This window comes from Giraffa tippelskirchi, chromosome 4 (assembly GCF_054371585.1).
Source record: "Giraffa tippelskirchi isolate mGirTip1 chromosome 4, T2T-mGirTip1v1.2.pri, whole genome shotgun sequence".
Classification (NCBI taxonomy): Eukaryota; Metazoa; Chordata; class Mammalia; order Artiodactyla; family Giraffidae; genus Giraffa; species Giraffa tippelskirchi.
Genome location: NC_137278.1, coordinates 97,970,642 through 97,989,805, shown reverse-complemented (window position 1 = coordinate 97,989,805; position 19,164 = coordinate 97,970,642). Strand labels below are relative to the sequence as shown.

Genomic DNA, 19,164 nt, shown 5'->3' with positions numbered 1-19,164 from the left:
GTTAAGACACCATGCTGCAGGGGGCATAGGTTCGATTCCAGGTCGGGGAACTAGGATCTCATATGCCAAGCGGCACAGCCAAACAAAATTTATCATCTGAACCATTTTTAAAGTGTTAAGTACATTCTCTAAACTCAGGAGTGTGAAGTACCTTCACTGTGTTGTGCAACCATCTCCAGAACTCTGTCCCTCTTGGAAAACTGAAACTCTACCCATTAAAAAAACTCTCCATTTCTCCCTCTCCACAGCCCTGCCCCCCACATTTACCATTCTACTCTCTGTTTCTGAATTGGACTGCTCTAGTTAATTGGAATCACACAGCATGTGTCATTTTGTGACTGGCTAATTTTACTTAGCACCTGTCCTCAGGGCTCATCCATGTTATAGCAGGTGTCAGAATTTCCTTCTGTTTAAAGGCTAAATAATATTCCATTCTCTCTTTGTGTGTGTATAGGGTGCAAGTCCAAGGATGGCCACTATCTTTGGTTTCTAGAATTCAGTTTAATACTTGATTCCAATGCCCTACTATCGCAGCAGATTAGAGGAAAGTTAACCCCACTCATTCCCAGGGATGACTCCTGAGCTTTTCCCACAGCTTGGAGATCCTCGGCAGTGCTAAGGCATCAGGAGGCGACTCAAGTAGTTGGACATCTGTTCCTGCAAATTGCCCTATAAATATCCCTTGTGCCTGTCTTATGGCCACTCCATGCTGAGCAGTTCTCTGCTGCTCCTGTGCATGGTGGCTTTGGATGTGGGAGTTCGTTGTAGACTCTACCCCCTCCACCATTCACCCTGGGCCTTTGTCCCAGGGTGCTGCAGAGACTCAGAGCCAGTTCTCACCTTATTCCAGGATGCTCTTCTCTTCTTCCCCAAGCCAAGGGGAAAGTGAAAGTGAAAGTCAATCAGTTGTATCCGACTCTTTGTGACACCATGGATTATACAGTCCATGGAATTCTCCAGGCCAGAATACTGGAGTGGGTAGCCTTTCCCTTCTCCAAGGGATCTTCGAATACTGGATTGGGTAGCCTTTCCCTTCTCCAAGGGATCTTCCCAACCCAGGGATTGAACCCACGTCTCACGCATTGCAAGGGGATTCTTTACCAGCTGAGCCACAAGGGAATCTCCTTTTAATCTGGGATAACGCTTCTCTTCCTACTGCTTCTTAAAGCTTCCTGCTTTGTAAACCTCAGCACCTCTCCTCAGGGGGTGGGGGGCTGGGTTAGGCTTGAATAGAAAAAGCCAGAATGTCTTGCAGGCTGTTTCATCTTTCTGCTTTGCCTTTTTTTGGGCAACTTTGCTGTGTTGCTGATACCTGTGTCAATGTGGAGAAAGGAGATGGGGAAGAGAAAAATACAGGGAGAAGAGATGAACATAAAAAATATGATCCAATGATACACATAGAGGAAAAATATATAATGGGAAAGACTAGAGATTTCTTCAAGAAAATTAGAGATACCAAGGGAACATTTCATGCAAAGATGGGCAGAATAAAGAACAGAAACAGTATGGACCTAACAGAAGCAGAAGATATTAAGAAGAGGTGGCAGGAATACACAGAAGAACTATACAAAAAAGATCTTAATGACCCAGATAACCACCATGGTATGATCACTCACCTAGAGCCAGACATCCTGGAATGAGAAGTAAAATGGGCCTTAGGAAGCATCACTATGAACAAAGCTAGTGGAGGTGATGGAATTCAGTTGAGCTATTTCAAATCCTAAAACATGATGCTATGAAAGTGCTGTACTCAATATGCCAGCAAATTTGGAAAACTCAGTAGTGGCCACAGGACTGGAAAAGGTTAGTTTTCTTTCCAGTCCCAAAGAAAGACAATGCCAAAGAATGTTTAAACTACCACACAATTGCACTCATCTCACATGCTAGCAAAGTAATGCCCCAAATTCTCAAAGCTAGGCTTCCAACAGTATGTGAACCAAGAACTTCCAAATGTTCAAGTTGGATTTAGAAAAGGCAGAGGAACCAGAGATTAAATGGCCAACATCTGTTAGATCATAGAAAAGGCAAGAGAGTTTCAGGAAAAACATCTACTTCTGTTTCATTGACTGCGTGTGTCACAACAAACTGGAAAATTCTTAAAAAGATGGGAATACCAGACCACCTTACCTGCCTCCTGAGAAACCTGTATGCAGGTCAAGAAGCAACAGTTAGAACTAGACATGGAACATGGAAAGGAGTACACCAAGACGTTGTATTGTCACCTTGCTTATTTAACTTACATGTAGAGTACATCATGTGAGATGCTAGACTGGATTAAGCACAAGCTGGAATCAAGATTGCCGGGAGAAATAGCAATAATCTCAGATATGCTGATGACACCACCCTTATAGCAGAAAGCAAAGAGGAACTGAAGAGCTTCTTGATGAAAGTGAAAGAGGAGAGTGAAAGCTGCCTTAAAACTCAACATTCAAAAAACTAAGATCATGGCAACTGGTCCCATCACTTCATGGCAAATAGATGGGGAAACAATGGAAACAGTGACAGACTTTATTTTCTTGGGCTCCAAAATCACTGCAGGTGGTGACTGCAGCTGTGAAATTAAAAGACGCTTGCTTCTTGGAAGAAAAGCTATGACCAACCTAGACAGCATATTAAAGAGTAGAGCCATTACTTTTCCAACAAAGTTCTGTTTAGTCAAAGCTATGGTTTTTCCAGTTGTCATGTTTGGATGTGAGAGTTGGACCATAAAGAAAGCTGAGTGCCAAAGAACTGATACTTTTGAACATGTGTTGGAGAAGACTCTTGAGAGTCCCTTGGACTGCAAGGAGATCAAATCAGTCAATCCTAAAGGAGATGAGTCCTGAATATTCACTGGAAGGACTGATGCTGAAGCTGAAGCTCCAATACTTTGGCTACCTGATGCGAAGAACTGACTCATTGGAAGAGACTCTGATGCTGGGAAAGATTGAAGGCAGGAGGAAAAGGGGATGACAGATAATGAGATGGTTGGATGGCATCACTGACGCAATGGACATGAGTTTGAGCAAACTCCAGGAATTGGTGATGGACAGGGAAGCCTGGCATGCTGCAGTCCTTGGGTAGCAAAGAGTTGGACACAACTGAGTGACTGAACTGAACTGAACGATAAGCATAAATATGATCTTTTATAGAGGTGAAACCTTAACCCCAGGATGAGCTTTCTCTGAAGGAAGATTATATATCCAGTTGCTATTTTTTATTTTATAAAATAACACTTCAAGAATCAGTGTTGGAGAATGGAAAATGGAGAGTTGGCATGCTATTAAATTGGTGACACACGTAGGTTTGGATCTACTCTGTTCAGTATGGGAGCCACCGTCTACATGTGGCTAGTGAGCATTGAAGTGTGAATCCAATTTGAATCCAGAAATGCCCTGGTGGTCCAGTGATTAGGATTCCGTGCTTTCACTGCTGGGGGCCCCAGTTCAGTCCCTGCTCCGGGAACTGAAATCCCACAAACTGCACCTAATGGCAAAAAAAAAAAAAGCTGATGTGCTGTAAGTGAAAAATACATCTAGAATCTCAAAAACTGAGTGGGGAAAATGCAAATTACCACATGAAAAAATGTAAGTTATCACGAAATCTATTTAATATAGATTAAATGTCAAATCATATGCGAACTTATATACAGAGTACATCATGAGAAACACTGGGCTGGAAGAAACACAAGCTAGAATCAAGATTTCCAGGAGAATATCAATAACCTCAGATATGCAGATGACACCACCCTTGTGGCAGAAAGTGAAGAAGAACTAAAGAGCCTCTTGATGAAAGTGAAAGAGGAGAGTGAAAAAGTTGGCTTAAAGCTCAACGTTCAGAAAACTAAGATCATGGCATCTGGTCCCATCACTTCATGGGAAATAGATGGGGAAACAGTGTCAGACTTTATTTTTTGGGGCTCCAAAATCACTGCTGATGGTGATTGCAGCCATGAAATTAAAAGACACTTACTCCTTGGAAGGAAGGTTATGGCCAACCTAGATAGCATATTTAAAAGCAGAGACATTACTTTGTCAACAAAGGTCCATCTAGTCAAGGCTATGGTTTTTCCAGTGGTCATGTATGGATGTGAGAGTTGGACGGTGAAGAAAGCTGAGCGCCGCAGAATTGATGCTTTTGAACTGTGGTGTTGGAGAAGACTCTTGAGAGTCCCTTGGACTGCAAGGAGATCCAGTCAATCCATCCTAAAGGAGATCAATCCTGGGTGTTCATTGGAAGGACTGACGTTGAAGCTGAAACTCCAATACTTTGGCCACCTCATGCAAAGAGTTGACTCATTGGAAAAGACCCTAATGCTGGGTAGGATTGGGGGCAGGAGGAGAAGAGGATGACAGAGGATGAGATGGTTGGATGGTATCACTGACTCAATGGACATGGGTTTGGGTGGACTCCGGGAGTTGGTGATGGACAGGGAGGCCTGGCGTGCTGCGATTCATGGGGTCGCAAAGAGTCGGACACGACTGAGAGACTGAACTGAACTGAACTGAAATGGCAAACTGATAACATAAAAATATGCATTACATCAAATATATTGATAAAATTAAGTTCTTTCTAACTTAATTGTGGCTACTAGGAAATTAGAAATTATGTATGTGGTTCACCTATTGAATTAGTATTGGATTGTATTGCTCTAGAGCCACACTAGCTGCATCATCATTTAAATAGCTGTGTAACTTTGGGAAAGTTATTTAACCTTTCTACTTCCTTTTCTCATCTATAAAATGGGACTAATAAATTATTATTATATTATACTATATTATATTACTGTTTATGTGCCATGTGCTCAGTTGCTCAGTCATGTCCAACTCTTTATGACCCCATGGACTGTAGCCCACCAGGCTCCTCTGTCCATGGGATTCTCCAGGAAAGAATACTGGAGTGGGTTGCCATTTCCTTCTCCAGGGGATCTTCCAGACCCAGGGATCAAACCGCATCTTTTGCATCTCCTGCACTGGCAGGTGGATTCTTGACACCTGTGCCACCTGGGAAGCATATTGCTGTATATTATATTATTTGTGTTAAATGTTGAGTAAGCGTAGAGAAATAAGGTGTTGTACTATGTTCAGGGAACTCAAATGCAGTAAAATCAAAGGCCCAGACTTTGGAGCCAGATCTAGGTTTGGATTTATCACTTAGTTGTGTGATCTTAGTTAAGGTACTTAACTAATCTGATCTTTAGCTTTCTTATTTATGAATGGAGATGATGATGTTTGGGGCTTTCCACATGGCACTAGTGGCAAAGAAGCCACCTTCCTTTGCAGGAGGCATAAGAGACTTGGGTTCAATCCTTCGGCCAGGAAGATCCCCTGGGGGAGCGCATGGCAACCCACTCCAGTATCCTTGCCTGGAGAATCCCACGGGCAGAGGAGCCTGGTGGGCTACAGTCCATGGGGTCGCAGAGTGGGACACAACTGAAGTGACTGAGCATGCAGCACGCACGATCATGTTCACCTTATGGGTTGTTAGGAATATATTTATATATATATGTGTGTGCGTGTGTGTATATACACTGTATAAAACACTGTGTGTATATACACATGCACACACAGTGTTTTAAGCAGTACCTGGTACATAGTTAACCAGTCAATAATTTATAACTTGTTATTGTCATAACCATCATCATCCTGTGGGTTACTCTACTGTTATTACCCCCAGGTAAGCAACTTAAAGACTGAATTTTTTTACCTTTACTTCTGTCATTCCAATTCTCATGTTTGTTTTAATTCTTCTATTAAGTACATTTAGTTCTCACTTGCAGTCCATCTGCTTTGGTTTCCCAAGCCATCCCTTGGTTGGCTAAAGTTTATCTTCTAATAGTTTCTTCAAGGAGGGAATCAGAGGAAAAATATCCCCAGTGTTTCCAAATGTTCTTTTCTACCTCTTTATACTTGAGACATCTTGGCTGGATGGAAAGCTCTGGCTCACATTTTGTTTGTCTTGTGTGTGTTACGGGTTGTGCTGCAGTATCGTCTCATAGATCATGCTGCCGAGAAGAACTCCAAGGCCAGCTTGAGTTTTTTTCTTTCATAAGTGACTTATCTTTTTGCCTGGTTTCCCAGGAGTTTCTTTTATTCCACCAAGCTTTATTGAGATATAATTGACATATAGTATTGTGAAAGTTTAAGATGTATAGTGTGATGACGTGATACACATATATTGTGAAATGATTTCACAATAAGCTTAGCTAAAGCATCCATCACCTCACATAATTACATTTTTTGTGTTTTGAGAGCATTCAGTATCTATTCTCTTAGTAACCTTCAAGTGTATAATACAGTAGTGTTAAATATAGTCACCACATTGTACATTAGATCTCCAGGATTTATTCATCTAATAACTAGAAATTTGTACCCTTTGACAAATTTCTCTCCATTTCTCTCACCCCCAGCCCCTGACAACCACCATTCTACTTTCTCTTTCTACAACTTTGGCTTTTTTTGTTTTCACATATAAGTGAGATCATAATAGCATTTGTCTTTCTAATTTATTTCACTTAGCTGCCCTCAAGGTTCATTCATGTTGTTACAAATGATAAGATTTCCTTCTCTCTCATGACTGATTAATATTGCATAGATACATGTTTTAAATTTTTATACCCGTAAAAAATAAAATGTAAAATCACATTTTCTAAATCCATTCATCTGTCAGTGGATAATTAGGTTATTTCCATGTTATGACTGTTGTAAATAATGCTGCTATGAGCATGGGAGTACAGATGTCTCTTTAAGACAGTAATTTCATGTTGTTTGGTTATATATCCAGAAGTGGGATTGCTGGATCATATGATAGTTCTATTTTCAGTTTCTTGAGGAACCTCCATCCTGTTTTTTTGTAGTGGCTTCACAAGTTTACATTTCCCACCAACAGTGCACAAATGTTGCCTTTTCTTTACATTCTCACCAACACTGTTATCTTTTTAAAATAGGCATTCTAACAGGTTTGCGGTGATATCTTGTGGTATTGATTTGTCTTTCCCTGATAATTAGTGATGTTGAGCACCTTTTCATGTATCTGTTGACCATTTGTATGTCTTCTCTGGAAAAATATCTATTCAAGTTGTTTACCCATTTTAATTGGATTGTTTATGTTTTTCTGTTAAGTTGTTTGAATTCCTTTACATTTTCTGTATTAACTCTTCCTAAGATAAAAGGTTGGTAAATATCTATTATACTTACATTCTGTAGGTTGCCTTTTGTTTTACTGATAGTTTCTTTCTCTATGCAGACAATTTTTAGTCTGATATAGCCCCACTTATTTATTTCTGCTTTTGTTGCTTGTTCTGTAGGTGTCATATACCAAAAAATTGTTGCCAAAACCTGTATCAAGGGGCTTTTCCCCTATGTTTTCTTCTAGTAGTTTTACAGTTTCAAAATGTTTAAATTACTTATGTTTAAGCCTTTAATCCATTTAGAGTTGATTTGATGAGTGGTATAAGATAGAGGTCCAGTTTCATTCTTCTACATGTGAATATTCAGTTTTCCCAACACCATTTATTGAAGAGACTATAATTTTTCTATTGAGGATTCTTGGCTCCTTTGTCAGGTATTAGTTAACTTTATATGCACAGACCTAGAGACTATCATACTAAGTGAAGTCAGAGAAAGACAAGTGTCATATGATATCACTTATATATGGAATCTAAAAATAGATACAAATGAACTTGTTTATAAAACAGAAATAGATTCATAGATATTGAAAACAAATTTGTGATTACCAAGAGGGAGAGGGTGGAGGAGGGATAAATAAGGAGTTTGGAATTAGCAGATACACATGACTATATATACAATAAATAAACAACAAAGACTTACTGTATAGCATAACTATATCTCAATTTAAAAAATATGGGAAAAAAGGAAATTCCATTGCAGTCCAGTGGTTAAGATGCTGAGATGCCACTGCAGGGGGTGTGGGTTCAATCCCTGGTCAGGGAACTAAGATATCCCCCATGCTGTATAGTGTGGGGAAAAAAAAGGTGGGGGATGAAAAAAAAAAAGAAATAGAAAAGGAGTGAATTTCAGGTAATAGGAAAAGATGATGATTTTCTGAGAGTGTTTTTGTGTCCAATATGCCTGGCAAAAATGGTGTTAGGAAATCTATTCTGCTCCACAGTATTGTTCTGAAGTCCAAAAATGGTGTGGCTGTAAAAATTTGGCTGATTCTACCTTTGGAAACTAAACTTTTTTGTGTGTTGGTGTAGGAAAAATGCATGAAAGAAACTAGGTATTACAAAACCAAAATTTATTTATTTTAAGGTATGTTCTGGCTGTCTGGCTTAAGGAGAAAAAGCAACCAAGTCCTTATCCTTGGAAGACATTGTGATCTTGAATTAGATATTTAAAGTTTGCGAGCCCATCACTCAGACTTGGCATCACTTCTTTGTTTCTAGCTGTAATTTAATTTAGAAGCACCGACTGGTGCCTGTTTATGGTTTACTGAGAGCGGTTCAGAGGTCTCCTTCCTGCTCCTGAGAACTCAGTTTAATTCAGTAGATGGAGCTGGAGCAGCTGCATTTCCAAAACTGTTGCCACATTACAGTTTACGAGTCTGAGACTTTAATTATGTCCAAAGTCCTGCTCCTTCTAATAATAGCATGCTTTGGATTTCTTAATACTGCTCTGAGACAGTCCTCTGGTTAATTAAGCACTTATTAAATGCCTTCTGTGTGCTTTGGAGTCTCAGTAGGGGTGAGGAGGAAATTCAAAAGGAATAGAAGACAAAGTTCCTATTCAGGGAACCCCAAACTCTTCGGATATCAATTTTGCTTCCACTTGGTAATTTAATTTCCCATCATAAGTATAGGATCTCAGTTTAAGGTTTAAGAATTGCCTACCTACACTCAATCTTCTTCTTCCCTTAGGTCACACCTTCACCTGATATATGCGATGGTCTCAGTTCAGTTCAGTTCACTTCAGTCGCTCAGTCATGTCCAGCTCTTTGCCACCCCATGGACTGCAGCATGCCTAGCTTCCCTGTCCATCAGCAACTCCTGGAGTTTGCTCAGATTCATGTCCATCGAGTCGGTGATGCCATCCAACTATCTCATCTTCTGTCATCCCCTTCTCCTCCTGCCTTCAATCTTTCCCAGCATCAGGGTCTTTTCCAATGAGTCAGTTCACATCAGGTGGCCAAAGTATTGGAGTTTCAGATTTCAGCATCAGTGCTTCCAGTGAATATTCAGGACTGATCTCCTTTAGGATTGACTGATTTGATCTCCTTGTAGTCCAAGGGACTCTCAAGAGTCTTCTGCAACACCAGAGTTCAAAAGCATCAGTTATTTGGCACTCAGCTTTCTTTATGGTTCAACTCTCACATCCCTACATGACTAGTGGAAAAACCATAGCTTTGACTAGATGTACCTTTTTTGGTAAAGTAATGTCTCTGCTTTTAAATATGCTGTTTAGGTTTGTTATGGCTTTTCTTCCAAGGAGCAAGCATCTTTTAATTTCATGGCTACAATCACCATCCATGGTGATCTTGGAGCCCAAGAAAATAAAGTCTGTCACTGTTTCCATTGTTTCCCCAACTATTTGCCATGAAGTGATGGGACTAGTTGCCATGATCTTAGTTTTTTTAATGTTGAGTTTTAAGCTAGCTTTTTGACTCTCCTCTTTCACTTTCATCAAGAGGCTCTTTAGTTCCTCTTCGTTTTCTGCCATGATGGTGATGTCATCTGCATACCTGAGGTTATTGCTATTTCTCTCAGCAATCTTGATTCCAGCTTGTGCTTCATCCAGCTCGGCATTTTGCATGATGTACTCTGCATATAAATTAAATAAGCAGGGTGACAGTATATAGCCTTGACATACTCCTTTCCCAATTTGGAACTAGTCCATTGTTCCGTGTCTGATTCTAAGCATTGCTTCTTGACCTGCATATAGGTTTCTCAGGAGACAGGTAAGGTGGTATGGTATTCCCATCTCTTTAAGAATTTTCCACACTTTGTTGTGATCCACACAGTCAGAGGCTTTGACATAACCAATAAAGCAGAAGTAAAACTCTCTTGCTTTTTCGATGATCCAATGGATGTTGGCAATTTAATCTCTGGTTCCTCTGCCTTTTCTAAATCCAACTTGAACATCTTGAAGTTCTCGGTTCATGTACTATTGAAGCCTAGCTTTGAGAATTTTGAGCATTACTTTGCTAGCGTGTGAGATGAGTGCAATTGTGTGATAGTTTGAACATTCTTTGGCATTGTCTTTCTTTGGGATTGGAGTGAAAACTGACCTTTTCCAGTCCTGTGGCCACTACTGAGTTTTCCAAATTTGCTGGCATATTGAGTGCAGCACTTTCACAGCATCATCATTTAGGATTTGGAATAGCTCAACTGAATTCCATCACCTCCACTAGCTTTGTTCATAGTGATGCTTCCTAAGGCCCATTTTACTTCTCATTCCAGGATGTCTGGCTCTAGGTGAGTGATCACACCATGGTGGTTATCTGGGTCATTAAGATGGTTTTGTATAGTTCTTCTGTGTATTCTTGCCACCTCTTCTTAATATCTTCTGCTTCTGTCAGGTCCATACTGCTTCTGTCCTTTATTGTGCCCAACTTTGCATGAAATGTTCCCTTGGTATCTCTAATTTTCTTGAAGTGATCTCTAGTCTTTCCCATTCTATTGTTTTCCTCTATTTCTTTGCATTCTAGTTTTCCCAAGTAGAGAATAAGTCCCCTGCTCCTTTTTTTTAAACCACACTACACATCATGTGGGATCTTAATTCTCCAAGCAGGTATTGAACCTGCACCCCCTGTGCTGGAAGCATAGAATCGTAACCACTGGACCACCAGGGAAGTTCTGAGAGTAAGTCCCTTTAAGGGCAGGGAACCCCTTTATTCCTCGCTTTCTACCATGAGAAGAAGAATGATGATTTATATTCATATTTTCTATGTGAATATTGGACAATTAGACTGCATTCCATTTGCATTTTATAGTGTTCCCCTTTGAAGAAAGAGACCCCAGGAGATGAAACCATAGCCAACTCTTAAGTGTTACCCACACTTGAGATTTGAAATTGCTTTTAAGACATCGTGTTGATTGTCAAACACATAGATTCATTGTCCCATGAAAATGTTAGACATTTATCAAGATGGTGAAATGAGTTTATTTGCTTTAAATTAATTAGTGGTTAATTTCCATAGGGTGAGACTGAGCAAAATATCTTAATATGTAATTTAACACAAGGAAGTGCGAATTTTTCCATTAGAACAAAAACTACCAATTTCATCACTTTCAATCCCCTTATGGATGTAATATATCCCCTTTTATCAGATCCATATTATAATTTTAAGTCTCTTGGAATTTTAATCACCTCATTGTTTATTATTATTTTCAAATGATTCATCACTTTCTGAAAAGACATGTGCCGTGTTTTCCTGAAAGTTCGGCCTTTGAGAGTCATCTTCAGCTTTTTTATATCCTTAAAACTGAGTAGGCATTTAGAGCTCAGGCAGTCAGCCGAATCTCCACCTGGGGGGGCCAGTTCCTCCCCAAAAGTCCTGGCCAGAGGGAAAGGGCCACAAACTAACCAACCCAGGGAATGGTCTGGGATTCACAGTTGCTGAGAGTGGTTTTAATTTAATCACCTTTCTTCTCCTGCCCCTGGTATTGCTAATATTTCAGGAATTGGAGGGAGAGGTGAACCTTTTGTTGCTGTGGCATGAAGATCTAAAAGTAAACAACTTCCTACCTTAGGGCACGTCACTGTCAATATCCAGCATACCTAGGGCATAGCCATATGCTCAAATGATATAAGTCTGTTATATACCATTCAGAAGAGTTTCTTGCATGATTAGGGGCTGTCAGTTATGAGACAGTGAAATTCCTTGAGGAAAGAACGTATTAGGTACTCGGTCATTGTTTCTTCATAAAAAAATAAAAGGAGGAAGGATAGAAATTCTTACTGGAAACTCTGGATCCTGTGCTGAGTGCCTTGGAGGATATAAAGACAGAAGAGACATTGGGCCCTTGCAAACAGAACCCGTAATCCAACTCTGCAGTCTGATATCATAGAAAAGCTGTAGATCACAGTTCTCGGCCCCAGGATGGCTCTGGACACAGTGCTGAGTGGTGAGCTGTGTTGTTAGCAGCTGCTTACTAAAAATAAAACCTTCTGTTTGTGAAGGATTGACTTAAATTAGCCTGGATTCAAGGTCTGGATACACTAATTCACCATCTCTGCCTGATGCTTCTCTGTGCTCTTTGAAATTGGAGGTTGACATGCCAGGCAGCCAGGAATTGCATATGGCGCCAGCCTGTCTAATGGTGTGCAGCCTGAGAGTGTGTCCTGGCAGCAAAAGCACTGAGAGCTGCAGTTGTGGCTGGTTCATTTCATGGGAATTAAGAAGGAGCAGAAGGCAGGTGGATGTTTCGTGGAGAGGCTGGACAAAGCTTGATGATGGAATCAGGCTGGTGCCTTGATTGAAGGGTGGGATTGGGTGAGTGCAGTGGCGGGCTATGAGCCCCCGATTGGGAGCACAGGGCGGATACAGGGCCCCTAGAGGGCTGGGAGGACAGTGCTCTGGCCAGGTTCATGGTGGCAAACTATTAGAAGGGATGTACTGGCGGGCCTTGACCCCTGGATTTAAATGCCAGCTCAGGGAGCAGGGCCTTGTTCACTTGACAGTGTCCACTCATCATGTATACTAAGTGCTCAATGAATATTTGCCAAATGAATAGAATAATGGGGACTTCCCTGGTGTCCAGTAGTTAAGAGTCCACCTGCCAATGCAGGGAACACGGATTCAATCCCTGGTCCAGGAAGATTGCATATGCCATGGAACAACCAAGCCCATGTGCCACAGTTACTGAGCCTGCAACTGGAGAAGCTACTGCAAGGAGAAGCCCACACACTGCAACTAGAGAAAGGCTGCATGCAGCAATGAAGACCTAGCACAGTCAAAAATAATTTATTTAATCAATTAAATTTAAAAAGATTAATGAATTGGACTCTGACAACTGGACTTTATGCTGCAGGTGAGACAAGGAAGTTTAACAGGGAGATGGTGTTTGGTGGCAGGTACTCTGTGGGCTCTTCCTCTGATACGTCAAAACATACCTGACCCGGGTCTCATTCATATGTTGAACTAGCCAGTCTGAAAAGTCTATACCGGGTACAAATGACAAGCAGCAGCTTGATGTGACCCCAGCTCCAACTTATGTCAGCATTCTGGGAGCCTTCAAGTTGTTGCCACAAGACCTAGGGGGATGTCAGGGTTGGTGAGGGGAGAGAGTCCTTTGGGTTGGAGGATGTTTTAGGTCAGCTTGCTATCTCTATGAGGAACTGTACCCTGTTCCTGTGCATGGCAGGTCTCTAGATGGCTTATACCTTGATGGTCAGGATCCATTGTGGTTTCATCTCCTCTCTGGTTTGACCTGGAGAATTTCAAACTCACAGAGCTTTCTGAATACTGAAATTTCTTGTGTCTCATCCTCCACACTCTTCTATTTTCAGTGGGGCTGCCTCCTTGGCTGCAGCTGTTTTGATTTTCCAGCTAAGTTCCTTAGAAGTGACCCAGATAAGAATGATAGCCCTTTCTGCCTGCCTGTAGGATAACTTGAAATAAAACCTCTACCTTCTGGGGACTTCCCTGGTGGTCCAGTGGCTAAGACTCTGAGCTGCCAGTGCAGGGGTCCTGGGTTTGATCCGTGGTCAGGGAACTAGATCCCACATGCTGCAACTAAGACTCAGCACAGCCAAATAAATAAATATTTTTTAAAAGTCATAAAAAAAAAACCCTCTGCCTTCTAAGTTAGGCTTTTTATTGCCTGTGTTTTTTTCTTGTCTACTAGCTGGTTTTGTTTCATTCTGTTTGTTTTTAAAGCCAACCTAGTTAAATGGGTAGGTTTTTAATATAGAATTCTATTTGTTTATTTTATTTTTGGCTGTGCTGGGTCTTTGTTACTGCTCTGGCTTTTTTCTAGTTGCGGCGAGCAGGGGCTACTCTTTAGTTACACTGCTCAGGCTTCTCATTTCAGTGGCTCATCTTTGTTGCAGAGCACAGGGCTCCAGGGCTCGTGGGCTTCAGTACTTGTGGGACATGGGCTCCGTGGTTGAGGCTCCCGGGCTCTGGAGCACAGAGTAGTTAAGGTGCACAGGCTTAGTTGCTCCCCAGCTTGTGAAATCTTCCTGGGTCAGGGATCGAACCCGTGTCTTCCTCATTGGTGGGCGGATTCTTTATCACTGAACCACCAGGGAGGCCCTAGGTGGGTCGTTTTGAGTTGTTTTGTTTCCCGATCCCCAGTGTAGGAATGTGTAGCTGCCTAATTTTAATGACTAAACCAGTGGAGTGATAGTTTAGTGATTCCTTGCCCAGGGGAGCACATCCCAGCTCACTGCTGCCCCTTAAACACGCTTTCCTGTCCTTGGATCAGTGAGTGGCCACTGTATTTCCTTGGAAGCTTTTCCTTTGATGCTGAAGGAGTGGTCCACTTCTTGACATATCATTGACAAGCCTGAGGAAAATGGAAAGCCTTGACTCATTTGATACTTTTAATGAGAAAAGTCTGCTACTTAACACGTCTAGGCTGAAGAAAGCAGCTGGAAGTCAGTTTTGCTGTCACAGGGTCAGAAAGTCCTGTGGGCTCCAGGTTTGCAATTGGCAGCAGCCTGTGATATTTTTGGAGTTCCTAGCGTGGAGGTGGGCACTCATCACATTTCACTCCTGGGGCTGTTGATGGCTGCAGAGCACTGGTGGCTATCCATCTCTGTCAGGGATTGTCACTTACTTCTTCATGAATATGGCTATTAATACTGTCTCACTCACTCAGTCTTTCAGGAGGGCAAAGCTCTGGTGTCCCTCAACTTCACCACTCCCTTCTGGACTACATTTTAAGAATCAGGAACATTGACTCTGGTCTGCCCCAGTCTGTCCTGGTGGTTTAAGGTCAGTCCTTTGGGGGTGGGTAAATCTCCTGTGTCATCTCCTAGACCTGATGGTGGTCCCTCATTCTCTGTGGTTGTGGGATCTCAGGCATCTGTGGAGTGTTAAATGGGATGCCATCAGCAGCTAGGGGAGGGGCTGCAGGGGCCTCTATAAACCAGTCATCCCTTTTCCAGGACAACTAGTCAGGGTGCTGAGTTGGTACAGTCATACCAACTTGGATTTGATACCCTGCTCTACCACTTTTGACCTTGGTATGAGCATGGACAACTAGCTCTGCCTCCATTTACACAGCCGTGAAACAGAAACAGGAATAGAATTTGCCTGCAGAGTTGTGGTAAAGAGAGGTGAGAAAATGTTTAGAAAGCCCTAAGCACAATGCCAGGCACATGGTAGGTACTCTGAAAAGGTATTTATCATTAGAGAATTGAGACTCAGCTTACTTAAGTAAAAACATTGGTGTTCTCTGAGCCAACTGCATACAGTCTGTGAAATAGATTTGTTATGTATGGGTTTTTTTGGATAAACTTTTTTGAAATGGAATCTTTAAAACTAGAGAATATATCTGCTAAATTCTTATCTACACAACCTTTTAGAAGCACCACAGAGCAGAGACTCCCCTGTAGCCCCCACGATGCCTTAAGTGGTGCCGGGTGGTGGCTGGGCCCGCAGATGCCACTGAAAATGGGTGAGTGGCATCTGCTAAGTGTGGTTGCCTGTTGGAGTTGCCACTGACCTCGTATGCACAGCAGCAAACAAGGTGGAGAGAACTGTAGGTAGAGAGAACTATAGCTGTAAGAAATGCCCACATGCTCTTTTTTTTAAGATTTTTTTTAATGTGGACCATTTTTAAAGTTTTTATTGAATTTGTTACAATATTGCCTCTGTTTTACATTTTGATGTTTTGATTCCAAGGCATGTGGGATCTTAACTCCCCAAAATTGAACCCACACCCATTGGAAGGTGAGGTCTAAACCACTGGACCACCGGGGAAGTCCCACCCACCTGCTCTTTGTGGCATCTTGCAAAACTGTAGGATGATATCACCACCAGCATATTGATATTGATGCTGTCAATATGCCGCCCCAGGTTCCCTCATGTTGCACTTTTATAGTCACACCCATCTCCCTCCTGCTCCTAACCTCTCAAACTACTCACATCTTAGAACCAGGATCTTAGTGGAGGCAGAGCTTCTGTCTCAGCCTTGGACCTCTTACCCATGGGATGAACTTTGATTGACTGAATGATTGATTGCTACAATGACATAAATATCTATATTTACTTTAGCCATATCGTTAAAAAAAAAAGTCACACAGCCAGACCAAAACCTTAACTGAGACAGCAGAGTTCCAGAAAATGAGGCCAAAGAATTGTTAGTACATTAGGGGAAAATACCAAGTTGTGAAGGTGGTTTCAGAGGAGTAGAAAGTCTCAGCTTGGTCAAGAAAGGTGAGGGGTATTACTTTCATAGACCATTGAGTTTTCCTGCCCTACAGTGATAACTCTGGCTTTCATTGGACGCTTTTTGAATATTTTTACTCTTTATTTTATTTGAGTGTTATCAATAAACTCACCTTAAAATATATTAGCTGCTACAAATATTTCTTTTATGAGGACTTACTGCATCCTAAAGTGTGCATTTATGGTTTCTTGAGATGACAGCATTTTCTTAGGGATTTCACTTCTGAATCTCAGAAAGAACTAGTGGGAAAAATGGAATATCGTATTCAGAAATATTCTAGAAACTTGGCCAGGGTGTACCAGGCCTGCTCGGACCATCAGAGGGTTCTGGAGCCTCCCGCAGTCACTTGCTCACACGTGTTTCCCTTTCAGGAGCTGGGGTCAGAGAAGATGTGTTTCTCATCTGGAGGGAGATGGAGGAAGCTGGCAGCACATTGGCCCAGATCCGGAGGCTGGTGGCCGAGACTCCCAAGACCCACGTGGCCATAACAGACCATGGTGGGTGCTATTGACAGGCACGAGTGTGAAAGAGTCAATACTGAGTCCTAACAGCGACTGATTGGGGATTGGGACTGTTTCCATGTTCCTTACCAAGGAGAGCTCCTTAGTCTGGCTGGCAGGAGCTCCTGAGGGGACTCTCCAGAGTTGTTTTGTGTGTGTGTCTGTGTATGCATGCACATGTGTGTGTCTATTGGTTGTCAAAGCAAAACCAGAGATGGACAGTCAAATGGTTAAAAAAACAAGGTGTTCTACTCAGGCACTATTGCAAGAAGGGAAAAGAGACCTCAGTATGGAAGTGGAATCAGTTATTGATAAACATGGACAAGTGGGGATTTGTACCCAAGGAGCAGGGTGGAGGGCTGCTGGATGGAAAATTACTGAGAAGAAACATCAGGGATCCAAGGGGGTTTCTGGCTAAACCTACCTGACAGGATTCTTGCTGAAAGTAGGTGGAGGTGATCAGATGTCACCTGGGGGACAGTTGGATACGAGGAATTTTTCTCAGATATGGAGAGTGAGGGATCCTGGATAAACTATCTTAGCAGGATTTTTGCTAAAATTGGGCGATGCAGAGACAAACATAGAAGACCATGGGTCAAGATCCAGCTGAAAAGAGGATTCAGAGGAGTCTGAGTTGGGAGTGAGAAATACGGTTGTAAATACCAGTTCCATCATTAGATTAACCTGACTGTCTCTTTGAGCCTTTGGTTATTCATCTGTTAAATAATTATAATACTGGTCTTGAGAGATTCTTGTAAAAATTAAGATAAATAACGCATGCTTTGCACCAAGGAGGTTCTTGGTAACTGTTAACTCTATCTTTTCTCTTTCATAATTAGGGCAATGAGTATACTGACTCTCATTCCTGAGTTCTTGAGTTAGTAAAGGATTTTCCTCTGTAGGTCACTAGTTTCATTAGGGCACAGCTAGTAATGATAGTAGTTAGTACATACCTTAAATGTCAGGTGCTGTTCAGAGCTCTTCATAGGTATTAGCTCATTTCATCGTTGCTACAATCTTATAAGATAGATGCTGCTATTATCTCCATTTAAGCTAAATAACTTGCCCAAGGCCACGCTAGAACTAACTAAGCCAGGATTCAAAACCGAGTTCCTCATTAAGAATACTGATGTCTGGCTCCAAACACAGACATTCTCATTTAATTCATAAAGGATGAAATCTAGACACTGGTAGTGTTTTTCTCTCTCTCAGTCTGGACATTGGGAGTTTTGAGAGCTCCCCAGGCAATCCTAATGTGCAACAAAGTCTGGGAACCTCTGCCATGCTGTATTGCTCCTGGTACCCTGCCTGTGTTACAGAGGCATCTGTGAGGGAAGAGAGCAAGGAGGCCAGGCTGGCTGGGGGCACAGATGCAGCTGAAGAGGAGAAATGGGGAAGGGGACATGAGTAGAGGGAGGAAGGGGTGGAAGGCAGAAGTGAGCTTTCCCTGTATGATGTGATAAAATTCTGGTGATGCTGACTTATCCCCATGAGTGGGTGTCCTGACTTGGGTTTGGGGTGGCAACAGCAGCAGTTGCTTTGCAAGGACTAAAGGGTTTCCAAGGAGGGACCTAATCAGGCTAGTCCAGAGGGACTGCTCGCCTGTAGTGACACCTCTTCCTCCCCCAAAGGTGATCTTAGAGTCAAATACTCAGAGAGTCCTCTGTCATCCTGAGAGAAGAATGAAAATGAAGCAGGGGACCTGTAATACTCCAACATCCATTCTAGGCAAAGAGAGTGGTGATCCTGCTACTAAGGTGTTTGTTTTGGGGAGCACTATGGACTGAACTGTGTCTCCCTCAAATTCAAATGTTGAAGCGGTAACCCCAATGTGTCTATATTTGGAGATAGGGCCTTCAAGGAAGAAATTAAAGGTAAATGAGATCATAAGGGTGAGGCCCTAATCTAAGAGAACCAGTGTCCTAATAAGAAGAGGAAGAGACACAAGAGACCTCTCTCACTTCACACATCACGTAAAGGAAAAGCTACATGAAGACACAGCCAGAAGGTTGCCATCCACAAGCCAGGAAGAGATGCTTCACCAGAAACCAAACCTGTAGGCACCTTGATCTTGGACTTCCAGCCTCCAGAAATGTGAGAAAATAAATTTCTATTTAAATCACCTAGTCTGAAGCATTTTATGGCATCTTGAGCAAACTAATACAGGGAATAGTTAACCTTGGGGTACTCTTGAAGGTAATAAGGTTTTTAGATATTGTTTCTAAAGGAAACAGAAGGGTTGTTGGCCTCTGTAGTGTTTAGAGGGATAGATTGTCATCCCTTTGTTTCAGTCTAATACACATGAGCACACACCCACATACCCAG

At 42.0% G+C, this 19,164-nt stretch overlaps 1 protein-coding gene across 1 annotated transcript in view; it reads left to right on the top strand.

Annotated features, from left to right (window-relative positions):
- VWA3B (von Willebrand factor A domain containing 3B) overlaps positions 1-19,164 on the top strand; it is a 195,169-nt gene that overhangs the window by 41,006 nt on the left and 134,999 nt on the right. Inside the window, 1 exon segment of the mRNA XM_081484474.1 lies at positions 16,711-16,836. Coding sequence (XP_081340600.1) covers positions 16,711-16,836 — 126 coding nt within the window.